The 20942-nt window shown below is 34.3% G+C and overlaps 1 protein-coding gene across 1 annotated transcript; it reads right to left on the bottom strand.

Annotated features, from left to right (window-relative positions):
• Positions 1-10111: 10111 nt before the first annotated feature.
• On the bottom strand, positions 10112-19679 carry LOC123560470 (heat shock 70 kDa protein 12B-like). Its single transcript, XM_053516720.1, has 5 exons — positions 19537-19679; positions 18486-18684; positions 15825-16046; positions 13170-13326; positions 10112-12966 (listed from the first exon to the last, which is right to left on the bottom strand). Exons 2-5 carry the CDS (start codon positions 18513-18515, stop codon positions 11897-11899), a joined length of 1479 nt encoding a protein of 492 aa, XP_053372695.1. The 5' UTR covers positions 18516-18684; positions 19537-19679; the 3' UTR covers positions 10112-11896.
• Positions 19680-20942: the final 1263 nt, after the last annotated feature.

Raw genomic sequence — 20942 nt, forward strand, 5'->3', positions numbered from 1 at the left:
AATATCGTACAACAAGGTTAATCAAACGTCGTGAAATTATTGTATTTAATTTCTTGCCAAATTTTGCAATTTCTTCATCAAAACGAAGAAAGTAAAATGTACATAAGGCTCCTAATATCGATTTTGTATGCAAATTTGCAAAAACAATTACCTGTAAAATGCACTCGCGATGAATCAAATAATAGAAGGCTCACAATGCCCTTGTGTATAACCCGGCTGCAAAATTTTAGTTATGAACATGAAATATACCAATTTCTTGTTAAATCCAATTTCCAGTAATTGTTTTCTCTAATATTTGTCAAAGATTTGAATATTCATAAGCAAATATAAAGTTTTATTGGTTCTATTATTTTTGATTACCACATGTGTCAAGACTTTAATTGTAAGAGTTCAAATGCAGTGAAGCAACAAAGAATTTTTAATTTGGTCGAATTTGGTAATGCAAATATTTCACATAGATCATTGTCTAGAACCAGCAGAGTTTATATCTGTAAACAGAAGGGATAAGGATATGATACACATCTATGAAGCAGCTCTGTTGTGACAGTAAACAGTATTAATTTGCGATATTTCAAAGCTAAGAATTCAAAATGAACAATAGGCAGATCGCTGACCTCAAATCACTTTCCCCTCACCGGTGGCTTCAAAACTCTCTTGGGGGTTTAATTCTTTGTGGGAGGAAGCTATCCATCTGGCCTAGAAAAAGGTTGGTGTTCCACCCAGTGCCCGCCCGTGATGAAATAATTTACGTGGGGTCTTCCTCCGCGGACGTGCAGGCTGATCTTGGTCTGCACTAGTCGCAAAGGCAGAATCAATTGCCGCAAGCAGGCTTTATGTTAAACGATATTTTCCCTGATGCCGCTTAATAGATATTGACGATACTTGGTATGACTCTTCCTTTATGTTTACATGTGCACGCTTCTATTACAATTCGTCAATCCGGGACATCAAATCGTCAAAAATCACTTCAAAAAAAGTGGAAATCTTTCAATATATGTAATTAGTGGTTACTTATAACTATGATTGTCAATATTATTCCTATACGTTAAGAAACATAGCTGCTACAGTTAGAAATAGAAAAGTCTTCAAACTTTATATTAGACCAATTGTTGTTCGTGCTAGCACCATGTGCACAATGTGTATTGTTTTAGAAAGGCAAGGTTAATTAGTCATTCTGTCCGATTGTTTTGTTGTTGAGGCGATCATATGATAGTTACAATATCGTTGTGTAGTTTCTGACGGGATTGCTTTTTGCGTTGCAAATCAGATATGTTCTAAATGTTTGCCTCAAATAAGTAAGATAACTTCTGCTGACTCTTGTAATGTGTTACATTTGCCTACTCTCCACTTGAATGTTAGCATTGGTTAACATAGACGAATATTTCATGCATGGTCCTCTAAAAATATCCTACAAAATGAAAACAATAAATGCTTTACATTAAGTGGAAATTGACAGTCATACACAGATATTGTTTCCGATTAAAGTTTTCTGAGGTCATACTGGTTGACGTGTTTTGTTTTTTTCTTCTTTTTTTTTGGTGGGGGGGGTTGTTGTTGTTTTTTTCTGGGAGGTGTGGGGTCGCCCGGACAACGTGAGAGACTCCAGTGAACATAAAGTTTCTATTTAATCTTATTTCAAGACTCTTGAATTTCCCTGCATTTAGCACTCTTAGGTTATATGAAATGAAGCGTTCATCCATCATATCGACTCTCTTACCCCTGACCAATGTGGCTTCGAGCCCCACTCGGGGCGTTTAATTCTTCATGTGAGGAAGTCATCCAGCTGGTTTAAAATAGGTCGGTAGTTCGGTGACCGCCCGTGATGAAATAATGCACCTTTACTTTTGCTCCACCCTCATAGCTGGAAAGTCGCCTTAACACGTATACTTGTGTCGGTACTACATTGAACCGAACAAAAAAGAAAGCAATAAAATCTGGAAAGTAGATCCCTCGGAAGCACCGAGAACAAGGCAATTTGTGAAACTTGCAGATTCGGTTTGAGACCGGTGGAGGACTCTTTGATTAGTAGTTCTTAAATCCCACCAGGACTGAGATGTTATGATTTCCGTCTTCTGGCCTGTTTCGTCGGACACTTAAGGGTGTTTCCCTTGTTGCTCTGTCGTCTGCAAAGGCATTGAGTAATGCGTTTTAGGTTCTTAAGAATTGCATATATATATGCCTCGAGATAAACATATATATATACACAAGAGCATTTTTGTGTTTTACATTACATGCCTTCTGTTGCCTTTACGTATGTTAGGGTTTCATCTGGCGGGGATAACTTTTATTTACACTGTCTTGTGACTTTGGAACATGGTAGGAGTAAGAGTGAGATTAGGGGCACCATAAACCGGTTTAAACTCCCCAGTGGTGGTTTTGCCACTGACCGTTCCAAGGCGCTGCTCCACTGTGTTCCTGTATTTGTTTGTTTTGTCCTTGTGTGTTTATTTTGTGTCTGTGTGTGTGTGTGTGGTGTTCGAATGTTGTTCGTGTGTGCCTTTGGGGAGGCTGCGTTTTTGGAACGTGGCTTTCCCTGTTGGATATTCTTCCTTGTTGAGTTTGGTGAATGTAACTTCAACTTACAAATAATTTACAATATTGCATTATCTTGAGGATACCTTTCAATTATGCAAGTTAAAGTCTATCTACAAAGTTTTAAAAGTAATTAAGCATCTACTACCGCTCAAAAAAATGAAGAATGTGCAAATAACTTAAAAATAACAGTTTTCTTTTGGACGTTGGATTTGATTTAAAGAATAGCACAAAGGGCAAAAATGGAACAACTTTACCATTTGCAATTTTGGTCGTTGTAGAACACAAAATATTGCGAAATGAATGTATTGAATATCTCCTTTTGTTGGGCATGATTAACTGCCTGTTCCTAAACATTGGCTGAAGAAAGACTTTATCTCGAGTGTTGTTCAGATTTAAGCAGAAAATCAATTTCTTCCAGAGGGACCTTATTTGAAAAGTAGGGAATGGAATAAGTTAAGTCACCCTTGTAACGATTGGGAGAAAATTTCATTCATTTTTTTAACATATGAAGAAGTGCCTACAATCAATAATTGTTAACAATTGTGATATTCCTCAATATATAACATGTTGGACCTACTATATTCCGGTACACAGAACTCTTCGAGGCCTTTCAAACAGTTACAAAGAACAAAGGGACCTATTTTAGCTGGCCTGAGCACAAAATGCTATTGTACCTTACGTAAGCCAGTTATATGGCTTTTTCATTCTTATTTCTTTGTGGATATTTTCTTACATATTTCTAAACTACTGTAAAAGTATTTTTCACACCTGGAAATCATTGGCACTTGGTTTGTAGTGGTAAGTATGAGATTCGACGTCATTAGCTTTGATTATCTGCCCAGAAAACCATACACAAATTAAAAAAGTTACCATTTTTCGGAATTGACTAGTTTCTTCTCGTTGGACATATAATATTTCCATTAATTAACCTAGTATATTGGCTATCATTTGAATAAGCGCAACCTGGTTATGTAACTGTTACTCACATGTGGGAGGAGGTATTTGATATTGTTACTGTATATTCACAAAACGTGAAGTACGAAGGTCGCTGAGTCTGTAACTCCAATTAACAAAGATGTGTCTCTTGAAACGACAGGGTAATGTTAAAAAGTTCTAGAAATAATAATGTTAGATGATATCGCCTTTACAAGATGTCTGGTCGCAATTTCCTTGCACGCTAGTATTACTGAAGTGGCGTGCCTCGAGATAAACAATATTGTAAAGTTAGACAGAAAAGCCAATTGATGCAATATGCAATAAATCATAGCTACGTAGCAATTAAGGCAACATTTTATAAAGATAACATAAAAAATACTTTTCAATAAAAATTTAATTTCGATATCTTTTATCATATTTTATTCTGCATAGAAATTAACTGAAATACGTTGCGTGTACTTCTCACTTACAATATACTAAAAAATGAAAGTACTTTTAAACTCGTAAAAAAGAACTGTGTAACTCTGGAAAAGAATTTGTAAGTTTTCAGATTAAATTTTGCGTACAATTTTGAGCCAAATTGAAGTTTTAAAAAAATTCCCCTAATAGACATACATTTATTTCTCATAAACACGATTTTATTTTTCTTTCTTTTTAACCAGCATTCGTAAAAATAACATCTTATGCAGATATTATGTTTTCCTATCTTTATATATAGTTATAAAATCTTTATTTAAGTAACATCTCTTGGTATTTACGTGAAGAACAGATGTTGAAATTCCTGACGGTGATATACAGAAGACTTTATATCATCCCTTCTCGACTATTTTGGAAAACAAAGAGTCTGTCTTTATATTGCCACAATGGAAACTTAAGCAAACTTCTATGTGTATACTAACTTGCCCTATAAAAATTATATTGTCTGCAAATCTTCCCAACCAAATCATATCTTTGACCTTTATAAGACTATCGTTTCTGTTTTGAAATATGCGAATGTAACTGTAGCTCAGACTATGGCATGTCAAACGTTGCTAAATTATATATGTATGTTATCATTATTGTATGTTTGTTATTGTTATTCAATGTCGTGTCATTCATATTCTAAGTGTTACCATTGTTATTCTATATGTCGTTATTCTTATTGTATGTTCGATATTCTTACTGTAAAAGACGTTATTGTTGTTGTATATTCATTATTGTTTTGTACTTATTGTATGTGGGATTTCTCGCGATATAAATAGCACAGCGACGCTATACAAATTATGCAATCACATAAAATAGTATAAGAATGACACGTTTTGTAAATAGAATCGTCAGATATTGAACAACAATGATGACTTTTACCATAAGAATATCGAACATACAATTAGAATAAAGACATATACAATAACGATGGTATTACCGAGAATATGAATGACACGACATTGAATAACAACATCAAAGATACAATAAGAATAACGAAATATAGAATAACAATAATGACTTCTACCATAAGAATATCGAACATACAATAAGAATAGCGACACATACAATAACAATGGTAAGACTTAGAATATGAATGACACGACATTGAATAACAATATCAAAGATACAATAAGAATAACGAAATATAGAATAACAATAATGACTTTTAGAATATGAATGACAAGACATTGAATAACAAGAACAAACATACAATAATAATAGCATACATATATAATTTAGCAACGTTTGACCTGCCATATCAGACAGCATTGTATCACAAAAACCTTTATAATTCACATGTTAAAAATGTTTACGGATGATTTTCTTGCATGTTCCTACTGGTCCATGGGGTACATTCAATATTACTGTAATAGAATTCCGTTGTGCGCGAGGGGTGTTGCACATTTTTCATTACCTCTCATAAACAGGCTAGGTCAAACCGAGTTTTCTGTTACCTTGCTTGGTTGCGTTCTCTACTTCCAAAAAATCGTCTGACCTAGTTTAGTAACTAACATAACAGCAATCTGTAAATTTCTTGTTGCGGCAGTAAAAACTCACCCATACTTGGATACAGTGTTGTTATATTTCCTGATCATGGAGTACATTTAAGGATAACATCAAAGCGTATATACAGCTTGATAATGTGAGCTTTAAAAATGTCAAACGATAGAAATAAGGGGCATATTGACAAGTTGTTCTTAAAAATTTCCTTTCGATTACCTCCCCTGATAATTTTGGTTTTTCAAGAGTTATCTCCCCTTAAAACTAGAAAAAAATGATTTTCTCCTGTGTACTTTGGAGAATTTTTTATTTCTTTTTGATATTTGTATCAGAATCCAAAAATGCAGCTTTCTACCGAAAAACTTTCTCGAAACTCAAGTTCAGATTCTCATAATCAAAGAAATTATATATTTCCCATAGGCATCAATGTTAACTTCAATACCGAGTATCTCCCCAAAACATGATAAAATTTGAAAAATCTCTCGGTGAAAAGTTTTTAATTTTGAATGTCTTTAAAGTGACCAATTTCATTTAAATATTACTATCCAGTTACAAAATAAGAAATATGGCTATTACACCATGTTATCCTTAATTTACAATCATAGAATTCAGCTTAAGGACGCATGTGTGGCAGTTTTGGGTAAAAAATCCCACAAATAGAATTTGTTCAAACTTTGTAAATGAACACAGTGTCATGTTAGAAACAGAATTATGAAAAAAATCGAAGGTCACCATGTTTGTTCAGGAGTTATCTGCCCTTGAAAATGCAAATTTGTAGAAAAATCCAGTTCATAGGGCAGATAACTCCTAAACAAGCACGGTGATCTATCATTGTTTTTTGCATTTTCTGTTTATAACATGAAACTATAGATGTGGAGGAATATAAACTTGGCATTGTCCGTTCGTCTGTCCGCCTGTCCGTGCGTTCGCCCGTCCGTCCGAAATTTAAAATGCTTATTATTCAAAAAAATATTTTACCTAGAATCGCCAAACTTTATATAATTACTAAATACAAAATCATGACAAAAACTATTTAACATCGATATACATAAAGATTCGTGAGAGAAAAGCAATAAGGCTATTATTACAGAGGGTTGGGGTTTCAAACTTTTGCGGTGTACTTATATGTAAAATGTATTAACATATATATGCAAAGAGCTATAAAAATATTTTATAGTATACATATACATAAAATATATAGGGAAATATGCTGAATTCATTTCATCAATATTCAAAAACATAGGAAAGAACATCTCCAACTGCATCGTTAGACCCACAGTTATTTTTGTCATAATACACAGATTTACAGTTTCGAGAATATACAATTTAGATGTTCAAAGCGTTTACAGGAGTCATCTTCCTAACAGAATGATTTATGCGTAAACAGAATAATTTATGGTTATAACTCACAGAATGTTTTCTCATTAGTTTTTCTCAGAAAATATGTTATTGGAAAGCTTACGATTCGAACTTTCCAAAAATGTACGTTTTAATATATTTCGTGTAACCAGTTGTTTAAAGGCGCTCGCTACAGTTTTTCCGGACGGGCCGATATTTACCCCAACACCGTGCCAATTTGGTTGTGTTTCTGATCGATGTAGCTCACTGCAGAGTTGGAGCGGTCTTCTGCGCATGCCCGGAAGTGATTATCTAATGTGGCGTACGGCAAATATTCGCATATTATTGTATGTTCGCATGCATTTAATGTATAAAATGTGTAATATACTGACTAAAGGTTACGGTAAGTATCACCATGGTTACAAAATATAAACATTTAAAGTACTTTTAGTTCAAATTGCTTCAGTCCAACATATACTGGAGTCTGTAATTTATACCGGCGCTCCAACTCTGAATTGAGTCACAGCTGTTTCTAATCCCGTACCGTACACATACCGTACATCCGTATTCGCAAACTAAGGTTTTGTTCGGAGAAAAGCGGAAACTTTCATCGTTCTATGACATCAAAATGCTTCAGAAACACCTTAAAATCCGCTTATTAAGAAATCTGCCTTTTGATAATTTGATATATCTCTAAGTCATTTGCTCAAACACTGAAAGAGTATTTCGTACCAACCTGCGTTGTATAAATGCCCGCCACACCCCACCTCGTTGTAATTTGATTTAAGCGAAATATAATATGGTGACCTATCAATTTTCTTTTTGTTTTAGATTAGGTAGACATAACCAAAGGTATGTGCAGAGTTTGATTAAATTCTATTATGTGAAACTCGATAAAATAGCAGAAGTACCAACTTAAAATTGACAAAAATATGCAAAAATAGCCATTGGGTCTGCTGAATAACTATTCCTTTCTTTACAAAATCATTTTCTTTTGATTTCTCTGAGCATGTTTCAAATAGATATATTGTTTTCCGTTATAAAAATGTTATGATATCAAAATACTGATTATTGAACTTTACTGAAATATATTTTAGGATTATAGAAATTTTGAAAAATGTTAAAAATAGCTCCATATCTAGGGGCAAATTAAATTGAAACAAAGCTGGTGACCTATTATTTTTATTTCATTTTTCAATACATCATAACATGATCTTTTAATACAAAACATTTCATCAAAATCTATTATTGAGAAAAAAATTACGAAACTGTAGCGAGCGTCCTTAACCGCTACAGCGTGAAATAGTATTCTGAAACTAAACGTGTATACACAGTAGGTTTCACTTCTGACGTATAACTTAGTGTATTGGTAAACATGTTTGTGCCCGAGAGTCTATCTTATGCTGGTTCGAGCCCGAAATATTGTCCAGAGTGGCATGTGTGAGACTTCCTCAGTCAGTCAGAGTTAAACCTTTGCCTTTACACAATAACTGTAAGCCTGATACAGATTCCCTTCGAATGTAAGTTATCAATAGTTTTCAAAACTGATACACTTTAATGCAAATATGATGCAATATAAACAAAGCAATACTTGTTGAGCTGATTGCCAGATCACGCTAGGTTAGAATGTACGTTAAGATATATTTATGGCCTTACAGTACTAACGAAATAGATGTCAGTTTTTGGAGTTTTCCTTAGATTCAGTATAGATCACCTAAACATATACTTCAAAGGAATCATGTACATAGTATTCGTGTTTTTATGTTTTGTTAAAATCTGCCCTTTATAAAACTCTATAGTCCATACATAACTAATAATAAAACCTAGGTCCTTGACAATATTTGGTCAATTTTCAAAACATATTACGATATTTTGCCTAATGGCAAAACGTTAGGGGAAAAGCAGGAGTCCAACACGCAGTGACTTTCACACAGACCGCTTCTGTATGTATTTGTATAAAAGAACTACCTGTCAACCGATTACTTTTTTCAGTTCTCTTTGCTGAATTAGGCCTCTATTGTTTTGATATTTACACGTAGATTTAGCAGGCGATATTGCATTATCGCATTGACCGACTTGTAATTGTAATGCCTATTTTGGAGCTCCAAAGCACACACTACACATTGAATATCATTTTGAAGAAAAAAAAACGCTTTCCGTTTTGAGATAGATTGTAAACTACCAACTGCTATCAAGTTAACGCTTAGCCCACACAATACTTTGAGGTTTCTTTTATCAAAATGTTTGTGTATAATGAATTCTCTGCGATCGTTTTGCGCAGTGGTTATCATTGTGAAATTTTTCTCTTTCTGAGCTTGTGGAAATTACATAAATTATACAAAATAAAAAAAAACACATACACAAAAACCGACACGATAAAAGTGTTTAAAATGCAACACGGTGCAAAAACAATGTTAACTTAACACTGTATCAAGTGAATGCGATAATTAAACATTACTATTACGGGTTCACTATCTCAATATAACCTGAAATACAGTTGAAAACGGGTGTTTAAACAAAAATCGCTTACATCTACCGCCCCCCTTCCCCACTGAAAAGCACGTTTTACAATATTACTTTAATGCTTCTAAAACGAACTTGTTTTAGTATGAAAACTACCCAAGCACTTGGTTTTTCGTTTCACCCTGTCCCTCGGTTTAGGAAAATCCCCTGTCTTACACAGGCAATTATATAAGGTCTTTATAGTATATTTCTTGTTAAATCATATGTTCGATAATTGTTTTTTTTTCTTACATTCGACAAAGGTTTGAACAATGATTAACAATGAAGAAAATAGCAATGAATCCGTTGTTTTATGACTGCCTCCCTTTATGGGCCTAACTGTATAATTATGGAACTTTAGTTCTTGCCTACCTAGCGGAGAAAGGTAAGGTTATCCTGGTAGGAGATCAGTGCTAAATCATGTCAATGATATTGAGCTTTGCTGTCTTGGTCTCGCGCTCCACCGTAATTTCGTGCTTCACCATTGTGATATTGTGCTTCCCGCCTGACTAATACAGGAGAAGAGGCGATGGTCTTGCCAGATCGTATAAAAACCATGTACATGAGAAAGTATGCTATTCAAAAGTTATTCTTTGTCGCCATTGGTTCATCTGGAAGACTGGAGTACTACGATTAAACAGAATTTCAACTCATCATCATTACATTTATCATTTTCATCAGTTCTTCTTTCGTCATCCACAATCATTACGACTATTACTTTCTATTATCATTCGTTTTCATCGGTCCTTCATCACCATCATCACAATTTTGCCATGATCTGACATTTGCAGTAATCAATGTGACTTTTCGCCCGTGATTCTATCTGCTAGTAAATTTCTGTGTATTTCAATAAATGCTCATGGTGAGAAAATTCAGAACTTTCAATTATTTCAGAGGAACTACACGTTACATAGATATGATTCTGACCATTTACTTGTAGCACGCAACCCATGCAATACACGTATGTACGGCCGTATGTTTAAGCAGCACACACTTTTTAGATCAATTTATTACGAACTTAAATCATATTATCTAATGCGCTTATGTGATAACATATTTTACAGTATGTAATATTAAAATGACTGTATAAATGTTGAAATGCATAGTTTCTAGTTTCTTGTAATACGAGACTCAACTCATAAAGTTTTTAAGGTAAATATTTGTTTCAGAGTACTTATTCCTCCTTCTCTCCTCTGCCTTTAATTGCGGTTTTACATCTGGCCGTGAGTGAATATATAGAATAGAATAGAAGGGCACATGTCTCATATACAGTTATTACCTGCTTCGCTCGTTGACAAACACTATGAGCCTAAGATATCTCCCCTTTTTTAAATCAAGCATTATTCCTTCCATATCCTTTAATAAAATTTTGCATCATTTCGGAACTAGAGATCCACTTAGAGATAACTATGCTTTCCTAATGCATGACACATTTCTTTGTAATAATACATCTATTAGAATTGTTATAGTTGATGCCTTGTAAGGACAAAAAACTACGAAGTATCTACATCATACAATATTTTGTTATACTATCTAACAACAATGTAATGTATAACAGACATTCAAATATTTTAGGATGCTTGCTGTCTAGTTCTGAACAACTTCTATAGAGACCATTGATACGAAATACAAAAACACGGTCTCTTGACAAAAATGGTCCCTAAAAGAATTTACCGAAGTTTATTTAGCAAGTGTTCGAACATCAGTGAATCATAAATGCATATTGGTATTCAAAGACAAAGAGCGAAAACCCAAACTCACTTCCAGTATTCAAACAGTCTCTCTACAAGTAATTTGATAACAAACAATTATTTTATCATTGGGTGCATAATAACACCTGGCTCCAGCCCAATTAATATCATTATTATAATTTACCAGTAGCTTACTTTATTGAAAGAATCATACGTCACAGTATGATTTTATAGAGATAAAATTTCATTTTCTATAGCCTTATAGTTATTGAAAAGTAGTCACTAAATAGGTCATGACTTTATGTTAACTTAAGAACACATGTTTCAATGTATTTTCATATTTTTTAAATCAGTTTGTCCTTTTGAAAAATCTTGATCTTGCGACAACATATCATCACAAAACTTTCCATGCAGCTGGACGGTAATACGGAGATAAGAAATAAACTTTATTTAGTCGATTACAATAATAATCCTTTTTTATTTCTCATTTATGTTGGGTTTAGCACCGTTTTCAACTATGTTTCAGAAAATTAATGTACAGGTACATTGTATCAAACTGTATAGTATCATAATGTTGAATTTGCATAACAAAATGATAGCATATTTAAAACTGGTCAGTGTCTTTTTAAACTAATACATTTAACATCTGTTTGCAAAGATAATTATCTTTATGTAATTTATTTTCCAATTTTTAGCTGCTTATACTTTAGTTAACAGCTGTATTGAGGCCTCAGTTATGCAGAGTATTAAATTGTTTGTGGTAAAAATGTAATTGTAAAAGTGAATGGTCTGTTTGCTTTTTTATCATAACCACTTCAAGAAAGTAGGTCATTCTTTGTCTTTAACATATCTACATTATACCTAAAATGTTCTATTTAATTAGTACCATACTCTCTTTTTCTTTTTAACTGTCAGATTATCAGATATCATCATTCGATCTTAAATACTGTTGAACTTATAACTTTATTCCCAGTCTTTTCATCTTCAAGTGCCATAATGACTTCTGTGCCACCAAGTACCATAGATAGATTAACTGCACGTCTAGGATTTTCGTCTAGTTCCTCAAATTCTATTTTCATTTCCCCAAGTTTTGAACACCCTATGTCATCTATATATAATGGATCTTTCTCACTGGAAACGTATATTCGAAATAACATTGATCTTTGGTTACGGTAACCGGTGTAATAAGTTTCATTTATTTGCATTTCACCTATCTTTACTTTCGTACCCTTTTCAATAAGTATATGAAAGACATCTCTACATCTGACGCCAATATCAGTCTTTCTGCGTCTGTTTTCTGGATGCTTTCCCTCCAGAAATGGCACAGATATATCTGTACCATATGTATACCGAAGTATCCTCTCTGTAATTGATGCGGGGTTGTGGCCGAAGATCAATGCACCTCTCAGCACTGCCGATGATGTTCCATGTGGTATAACTACCTGCATTTCTGGGAAGGCTAATTTGATTGCACGTTGCAACAATGGTGACTCCGAGTACCCTCCAACCATAAGGATAGTTCTAACATCAGCCATTCTTTCATCTTTTAGCAGCCCTTTAGCATGATCAACAGTGTGATGTAATGACTCCTCAAATAATGTTTCGAAAACAGAATGTGAAATTTTCAACTTGTCTCTCTTTATTTCTATTGTTTCTGCGTATGTGGATGCTGCTATTGCATCCTTGATTGTCACGTGTGTCTTTTGTTGGCTAACAAATATTTCAGCGAGTGACGCAGGAAAATGCATAACTACTTTTCTCACTGAATCAATTCCTGTTTCTCGTTTTTTGTTTTCAAACTCTCGGATCATATAAATCCAGTCTTCTGTTTCCGACTCTTTGAAAGCTTGGAACACAGTTTTACCAACTAGATCACAGAGAAATTTTTCAAATGCCTTATCAACCATGATTCCTCCCCAGTCACCACCATTTGCAGCTCTGACTTCCTGTAGGGTATATTGACTTTGAACTTCATGAACTGTGATATCAATCGTTCCCCCTGTAAAAGTCAAATACAAGTCAGGATAAGTTTTGTATAATTTTCCGTATTTGATCCTCATTAGTATATGAATTGGGAACCAATAGGCAGAAAGAGAAATTGAAATTCTGAGGTAAGAATCTTAATCAAGTAAAATTAAAAAGCAAATGTCTGACATTTGACCGAATATGTAATTATGTACGATGTTATATACATTGATTTACCTCCAGCATCGAGAACCATGTATTTTGATCCAGGTGGCAGTTCGGCTATCAACAAATTATCGCCACTAACCGTTGCATCTAGAGGTAGATGACGACAGTATAAAGAGGCAGCTTCCGGTTCAAGGGCTATTGTCAGTCTTTCTGTAACTATACCAGCCTGCATGAAAGAGATTAATATATTTCAAAAACAATTGATATGTCTTTTACGAGTTGTAAGACTGAAACACAAAAGTACAGTATAAGTAAGGTCCTGTCATGTTTTGTTCAGTACTACCAAACCGTTTAACTGTGTGTCAGTGTTTTTATATTTCTAAGGAGATGTATTTACATCTAAAATTAAACACAAATCCTCGTTTGAATTAAATAAAACAAGGCAGATTAATAAATATAAACGAACACGGTAGAATTGTATAAATACATGTAACTGAAAATTTGTTTTGATTCCTGGTTAGTGTCATTTATGGAATATATTTATCAATGTATCGTCGCCAAGATGATGTTCTTTTACTTTCTTCAAGTAACTACTATGGTAGCTGATTTCTGCCATTTCGTGATGGCGTGTTGGCTTATTTGTCGAGTTTAAGTGTTTACGTGTTGGCGGGCCGAAAACACTATACATTCTTCACGAAAACACGACGTTCAGAGGGCGCCGACACGACATTTTTATTTGTCGAGTTTTCGTGTTGGCTGGTAAGAATATGTCGTGATGGCGCCCTTTATTTGTCATGTTGTCGTGACTTCGCCCCGCCGACATGAAAACACGAAATATACCTTATTTGTCGAGTTTTCGTGTTTTCGCCCCGCCAACACGGAAACACGAAAACACGACAATTATCTTATTTGTCGTGTTTTCGCACCGCCGGCACGAAAACACGACAAATACTTTCCAGCCATCTCTAATTAAATTTAGAGTTATTCTAAAGCAGGTGGAAGAGGGTTCTTTCTATTCCAACGAACCGTCAATTCAGAATGTATGTATAGTCACTAAAGAAACAGTACAATAATATGTCAGATGTTTATTTATCGTTTTAAGAATACGAAGTGTATGTTTAACAGGCCAGGATCCAGAAATATTTCTTGGGTTTGGGGGTGGGGTGGGGGCACCAGTAAAGAATAAAGGCGTCCGAGTGGAGGTAGGTTTCGGCCGAAATATACAAATAATAAAGGCCCAAATAATAAAGGCCAATCCTTATTCTTAAACTTACATTTTCAAGTTGGTTTTTTGGCTTTTCGTGTCGGTGAGGCGAAAACATGAAAACTCGACAAAAAAGGTATCGTCACGACAACACGACAGCACGACAAATAAGGGCGCCAACACGACATATTCATACCCGCCAACACGAAACCTCGGCAAATTTCGTTTCGGTGCCCTCTAAACGTAGTGTTTTCGTGTAAAATGTGTCGAGTTTTCGTGTTGTCGTGTTTTCGCCTCGCCAACACGCCAACACGACATGGCAGAAATCAGCCACTATAAACTACCGACTTGTCAACTTGAAAAAAAATAATAAGTGCTGAATATAAGTGTCGTCTGTCCGAACAATCCGTTCGATCTAGTGTCTATATCAAATGAACTTATTGAGGAGTGAATCACTATGTCGAAAATGTAAGAAATAACTTAATAAGAATTAAATTAAAAATTATGCAAAAGGACATAGAGGATATGCAACTGTTTTGATGAATATGGTTTTCATTTTCGTACCATTCGATGAAAATGTGATTCTTTCATACTATGAGATGAGAATAAAAACCATATTCATGAAAAAAGGTTGAATTTTTTGTTTATTATATACGAAAATGATTGAAACACAACAAATGCTTGAAACATACTAATTTTAATATTCTATATGGGCTATATACTGTATAAAAACTAAAAGTAAACAATGACAGCTGCGGACGTCCATATATTTTCGAAGCAACAAATTCATTTCCACTCAAAGTGTTATAAAAACCACTGTCATTCACATAGAGCAGACATTTGTCAACAAGAAAATATATCCAAAAAGAAAATATATCCAAATACTTCCTTCATATACAAATTTTGTTAACAAGAAAATATAATACAAATTCTTCCTACATATGCATATTCTGTCAACAAAAAAATATAATCCAAATACTTCCTACATATATTACTACGCAATAGCCTCAGGACGAGTGGTGCGGTCATGACTTTTTGTTTGGATAAGGCTGTTATGATTGTTATTTCTAATATTGTCGGTTTTTTTACTGTTATTATTATTGTTATTATGTACAACGCCATTGAATATGTCACTGTATAGAAATAGGCGTTTAATCAAATTATTCAGTTTCAGTTTCAGTTACATATACACATTCTATCAACAAGAAAATATATCCAACTACTTCCTACATATACACATTCTGTCAACAAGAAAATATAATCCAAATACTTCCTACATATACACATTCAGTCAACAAGAAAATATATCCGAATACTTCATACATATACACATTCTGTCAACAAGAATATATATATCCAAATACTCCCTACAAGACACATTCTTTCAACAAGAAAATACATTCAAATTGCTTGAGAATAAACGGGTATATTCAGCGATTTTTTTATGTTTTTTCCATTTCTTATTTAATAGTTCAAAAACTAGTGTATTGTCAAACTATGATCTAAATAGACAAGATTACCTTTATTGCAGCCTGCCTCATAAACTGTTTTGCAGGATCAGACCATATCGCTAGCACTGTGAGCACCCAGTGAATGTCGGTATCTGTTATTATCCCAGTCAAGCGCTGATAGACAACAACCATCATATCGTCGACCATAAACTTGATAGACATTGCAAACACATCTATAGCTAGAAGTTCCTTTCCCATTTCATCTACGATTGTTGATTCTTTTGTAAGGTGCTTTGAAAGAGTTTTTAATATATGTAATAAATTTTAATTATATGTATGGCATATTTAAATTCCGTACCTAGTATATTGATCTCGAGTTTAAAGTGTTTTACACAACGTCTAACTTTACTTGTGACTAAAAGCCTGTTAAAGCGTATTCCTTTTAGTAATAATACTAGAAATTAATGATGTGTCTTGTAGTTTCTTTTTATGCATGACCGTTTTCTTAGGTTTGGAAGGCCGTGTGATGCTTATACAATGTCTCTGAAGTACAGATATACATGTAAGTCAGTGGAAAAGCAACGAAAACCAAAAGTGCGTGTTTTGTCCGAATTATCCATCCTGCGCAGTAAAATGTAAGGAAAGATGTTTAGCTCTTACAGTTGAAAGTCTTGAGATGCTATTTTGATTTCGTCACGAAATTACCTCCGTCCGGCAGTATCAAACTTCTCTGTTGGACAAGACAAGAAGCAGATTCTGTAAACGTTTAATCTCCGAAAGTTATCTTGGCCTTTGAGATAGGAAATCAATCTTTCGCATCATTTACTTGTGATGAGCATTTGTACCAACTAATATTACAATCCCGTAATGGTTTTCACGGGTTCGGACTGGTCATTCAATAGACAATATAAACAATTGACCGCCGGGTTTAACATTTAACTAGAACACAGACCATTGTACATCTTTGACCCCAAAGAGTTACATAGACCTAAGAGTTACGGGCATTGTTCTTCCGCGCGAGATATATATCCGTACTTGATATCTTTTGTCAAGTAATATCAACATACGTTAATTGACTGAGTTATAGACTAAAATTTGCCAGGCCCTGAAAAAAAAGTGACATATAAGTTAGGCTTCATGCTTGTGTCATACGCGCGGAGTATCGTCTTGATATTCGAGTCATTGAGCCAAGCACTTTTGAAATACCTTGATGATGGTAGAGTTAAGGACAGGACAGGGCACTAAACAGATCTTTAGCTACCTCACAGTATGACCTTTGCCTTGAAACTAAGTGCCTTGGTCTTGTGTGCGATACACACACTTGTTATGAAAACATTGATGCCAAGTGATATTGAAATCCATTGGTGGGTGGCGGAGTTATCGACAGGACAAAGTAGATCCTGTAAACATTTGACCTAAAATTGTGACGCAGCCTTGTTCTATATTTAACTAGATTTGTTTCCATAGGACACAGGTGCCGCCCCCACCCCACCACATCCCCCATTTCTCTCACTATACATAGTTTCATGACTCTAGGTAAAATGTTTTCAAGATATATGCAGCACAAACTTTTAAGCACATTTTTTCAAGTGAAAGGCCATAACTCTGGCCTAGCTGAGTGAAATCCCAAAAGAGAACGCCCGATGCACAATTTTACATGCTATATAACAATCCTTGAATGTTTAATCACTCTAGGTCAGTACATTTTGAGATACATGGAACAAGTCAAGGGCCATAAGTTTGGTCTTTCAAAGTTAAAGAAAAATCTCAGGTGCATAAATTCACATGCTGGATAATATTCTTATATGTTTTCATCACTCTTGGTGAAATATTTTTTTACATATATACAACACAAACTTTTAAGCACTATATGTGTATTTTAGATTAAGTCAAGGACTCTGGTCTGATTTAGTGAAATCCCAAACAGTACACCAGGTGAGCACATTCACATGCTATATAACAACCCCCAAACATTTTATGACTTTAAGTCAAATACTTTTTGAGACACTTGCGACACAAACTTGTTTGCCCTTTATGCATTTTTCTGAAAATCAAGGACCGTAACTCTGATCTTGCTCACAGAAATATGAAAAAAATCAAAGGTGCAAAACTAAACATGCTGAATAATATTTCTATAATGTGTTTCATGATCCTTGGTCAAATACATTTGGAGAATGTGCGACACAAACTTTTACACCCATTTTTGCATATTTTTGACTTAGTCAAGGGCCATAACTCTGGTATAGCTGTGTAGTATCTCTAACAAGTCTTCAGGTCACAACTTTACATGCTGGATGATATTCCTGTAATGTGTCATAATTCTGGGTTAAATATTATTTTAGATACACGCGAGACAAACTTAGGTCCTTTTTATACATGTGTTTGACTAAGTCAAATACCATAACTCTGGTCTGGGCTGTGTGAAATCCAAATTAAAACCCCTGATGCACAACTTCCCGAGCTGAATAACAATCTTGTAAGGTTTGATGATTCTGGTATAAATACTTTTTGAGATATGTACGACAAAATGTTCGAACGGAAGGACGAATAGATGGACGGACAAGGGACAGCTCTAAGTGCCCCCACCCTAAGAAAAAGATGGATGGGGGCACGAAAACACGGTGTAACCAATATGATCTGTAGTGTAGTGATGATTTTATTATACAAGAATATATATATTATATTAACTTCTGTATACTTTAGTATTTGCAAACGTGTCATTATCATTACCTTCCCAAGTGCGCCGAAAAGTGACTCCATCTGGTTTTACCAGCAAACATGTAGGTGTCTTCTCTGTTACTAATGTTCCTGGACCAGAATGCCAATGTTTAACTTCAGCTTTTCTGGCATCTCTTTTATAATCAGTTTGGAAGGAAAATGCCCAACCTGAATATGTTGTTCCAAAGTCTATCGCCCCGACAATCACGGGCTGAAATATAAGCACATTTTAAACACTGACAAGTGTCTTTGGTTTTGAATAGTCTGCACACAACAAATTATGCAACTGTTACAGTTCTATTTTACACCTAATCTCATATATATGTATATTGTTTACAAAGAAGTGTTAACCTTTCTTTAGAGTTCTCGAAGCATACAAGCAAAACTACATGGGCCTTTAAACCGAAAGTAGGCAATACACAATCTGATGATGATGATTAATGAATTATTTTTATTGTCTTATGATTATCTCACAAAGAAATGTTAACTTTTCTTTAGAGTTCTCGAAGCAAACAAGCAAAACCACACGGGCTTTTAAACCGAAAGTAGGCAATACACAATCAGACGATAATTAATAAATTATCATTTATTATTGTCTTATGTCATAACGTATGATTATCTCACGAAGAAATGTTAACGTTTCTTTAGAGTTCTCGAAGCAAACAAGCCAAACCACACGGGCCTTTAAACCGAAAGTAGACAATACACAATCAGATGATCATTAATAAACTATCATTTATTGTCTTATATCATAACTTATGATTAACTGACGAAGAAATATTAACCTTTGATGATAATTAATAAATTATCAGTTATTGTTTAATACTTTTAACATTATTCGATATAATGATTATCTTTAAAGTTAATAATATTAAGTGTAAAATTTAAAAAGAAATGCAAGGACTCTTCGTGTTATGACATGTAAACGCAGAGTATCGTTTGAAAATATAATTTAGTTTTATAACATATTATTGATACTTATACGCATACAATGTGTTTGTTTCGTTTCCTCTCTTTTTTATTTATATGTTAAAGTCGATTAAAATTTTAAAAAGTTACTCACCATCTCGTAATATTTTTCTCCAACGATTGCATACGTGAATCACACGAGGAAGTAATATAACCATTTACAACTAGTTTCGTTTTAGTGGCAGAGGTCAGTTTCGCATTTGGCCCGATACGTTTTTTAGATAAAATAGACAGATGCACTTTAAAGGCATTTATATTCAACTGGTTATTTATGATGTTTATAGAACTGAGGATTCCTGCGTACGAGTAGTTATTGTGTAAAGTAAATATACTTGAACCGATTTTCCTAGCTCCGTGTAGACGGCCGGGTCTAAAGTCTTACCTGAGATAACGGAATTTAGACGAAATGGAAACGGTCATTCATCCATACAGATTTAGCTCAAAATAGAGGAAAAAATAAACGGTTATGAGACACTTTTCTTCCCACCATTATTTTTGTCTGGCCACAGGCTTTAAAATATGCATGTGTTTTAGGTCAGTCATTTGCAGATAATGCGGTACAGGTCGCGCAAGGGGTGCATTTTGGGCCATTTTTGCCTCAAAATTTAGTGTCCTGAAACCTACGTTTTACTCGTTTTTATCACAGAAGCAACAGAATCGGCAGGCTGAAAATGTACCACAATGAAGTGCTTAGTCTATGCAATACATTCGCTCAATGCTTGCCTTGAATTTATCAAAATTGGGTTTTTCATGATTTTTTTCGCACTGGTATCAGTGCAGATTTGTGGAATTTTCAAATTAACTGTCCCTTGCCCCCTTTATTATGAAACACACCGAGGTAGCCAAATATAAGAGATATCAAATAGTGTAATAGTTTGTTTGGTTGTAAGTTTATGGAAGATTAAATATATAAAATAAAGCAGTCTTTAACTCAAATTTTCAGACGAGTACCCTGTTCCAAAAACTTTGGAGATGCTGCAACTAAGACTGTTCATGAAATGATTTGAAAAGGGGAAAATGCGAAAATTTGTTTCAAATACATAAAGTGAACATATAATAGTTTTATAGACTTTATTAATGTGTTTCGGTAGGGAGCATTAATAAAATCTCATGGCCAACATTCGAATACACTGACCAGTAGTTTCGGCAAAAGTAGTCTCCCTTGAATATACACGGATCGCGGACCCGATAACGTTTATCGATAAACAGTTTTACCATAGATTTGTATAGGAAAATATATTTCAAACATTAAAAACGTATTTTTATCGTTATTTAACGAAATTTTATAACCTCGTGAAGTAATCTTCATTTTTTGCCCTTTATTTCAATGTATTTTTTATCGATGTGGTACAAAAACTTATTGCTTCCATTTTTGTTTGAAGTTGATGACTATGGTTTCTATGTATTTCTATGCAAACAAACGTGGTAAAAATCTTAAAGACTTCCTTGTAAAGTCTAGATATTCTGCAATGCCACCTACCCCCATCAGCGCCCGTTCCA

Source organism: Mercenaria mercenaria, chromosome 10 (assembly GCF_021730395.1).
Source record: "Mercenaria mercenaria strain notata chromosome 10, MADL_Memer_1, whole genome shotgun sequence".
Taxonomy (NCBI): domain Eukaryota; kingdom Metazoa; phylum Mollusca; class Bivalvia; order Venerida; family Veneridae; genus Mercenaria; species Mercenaria mercenaria.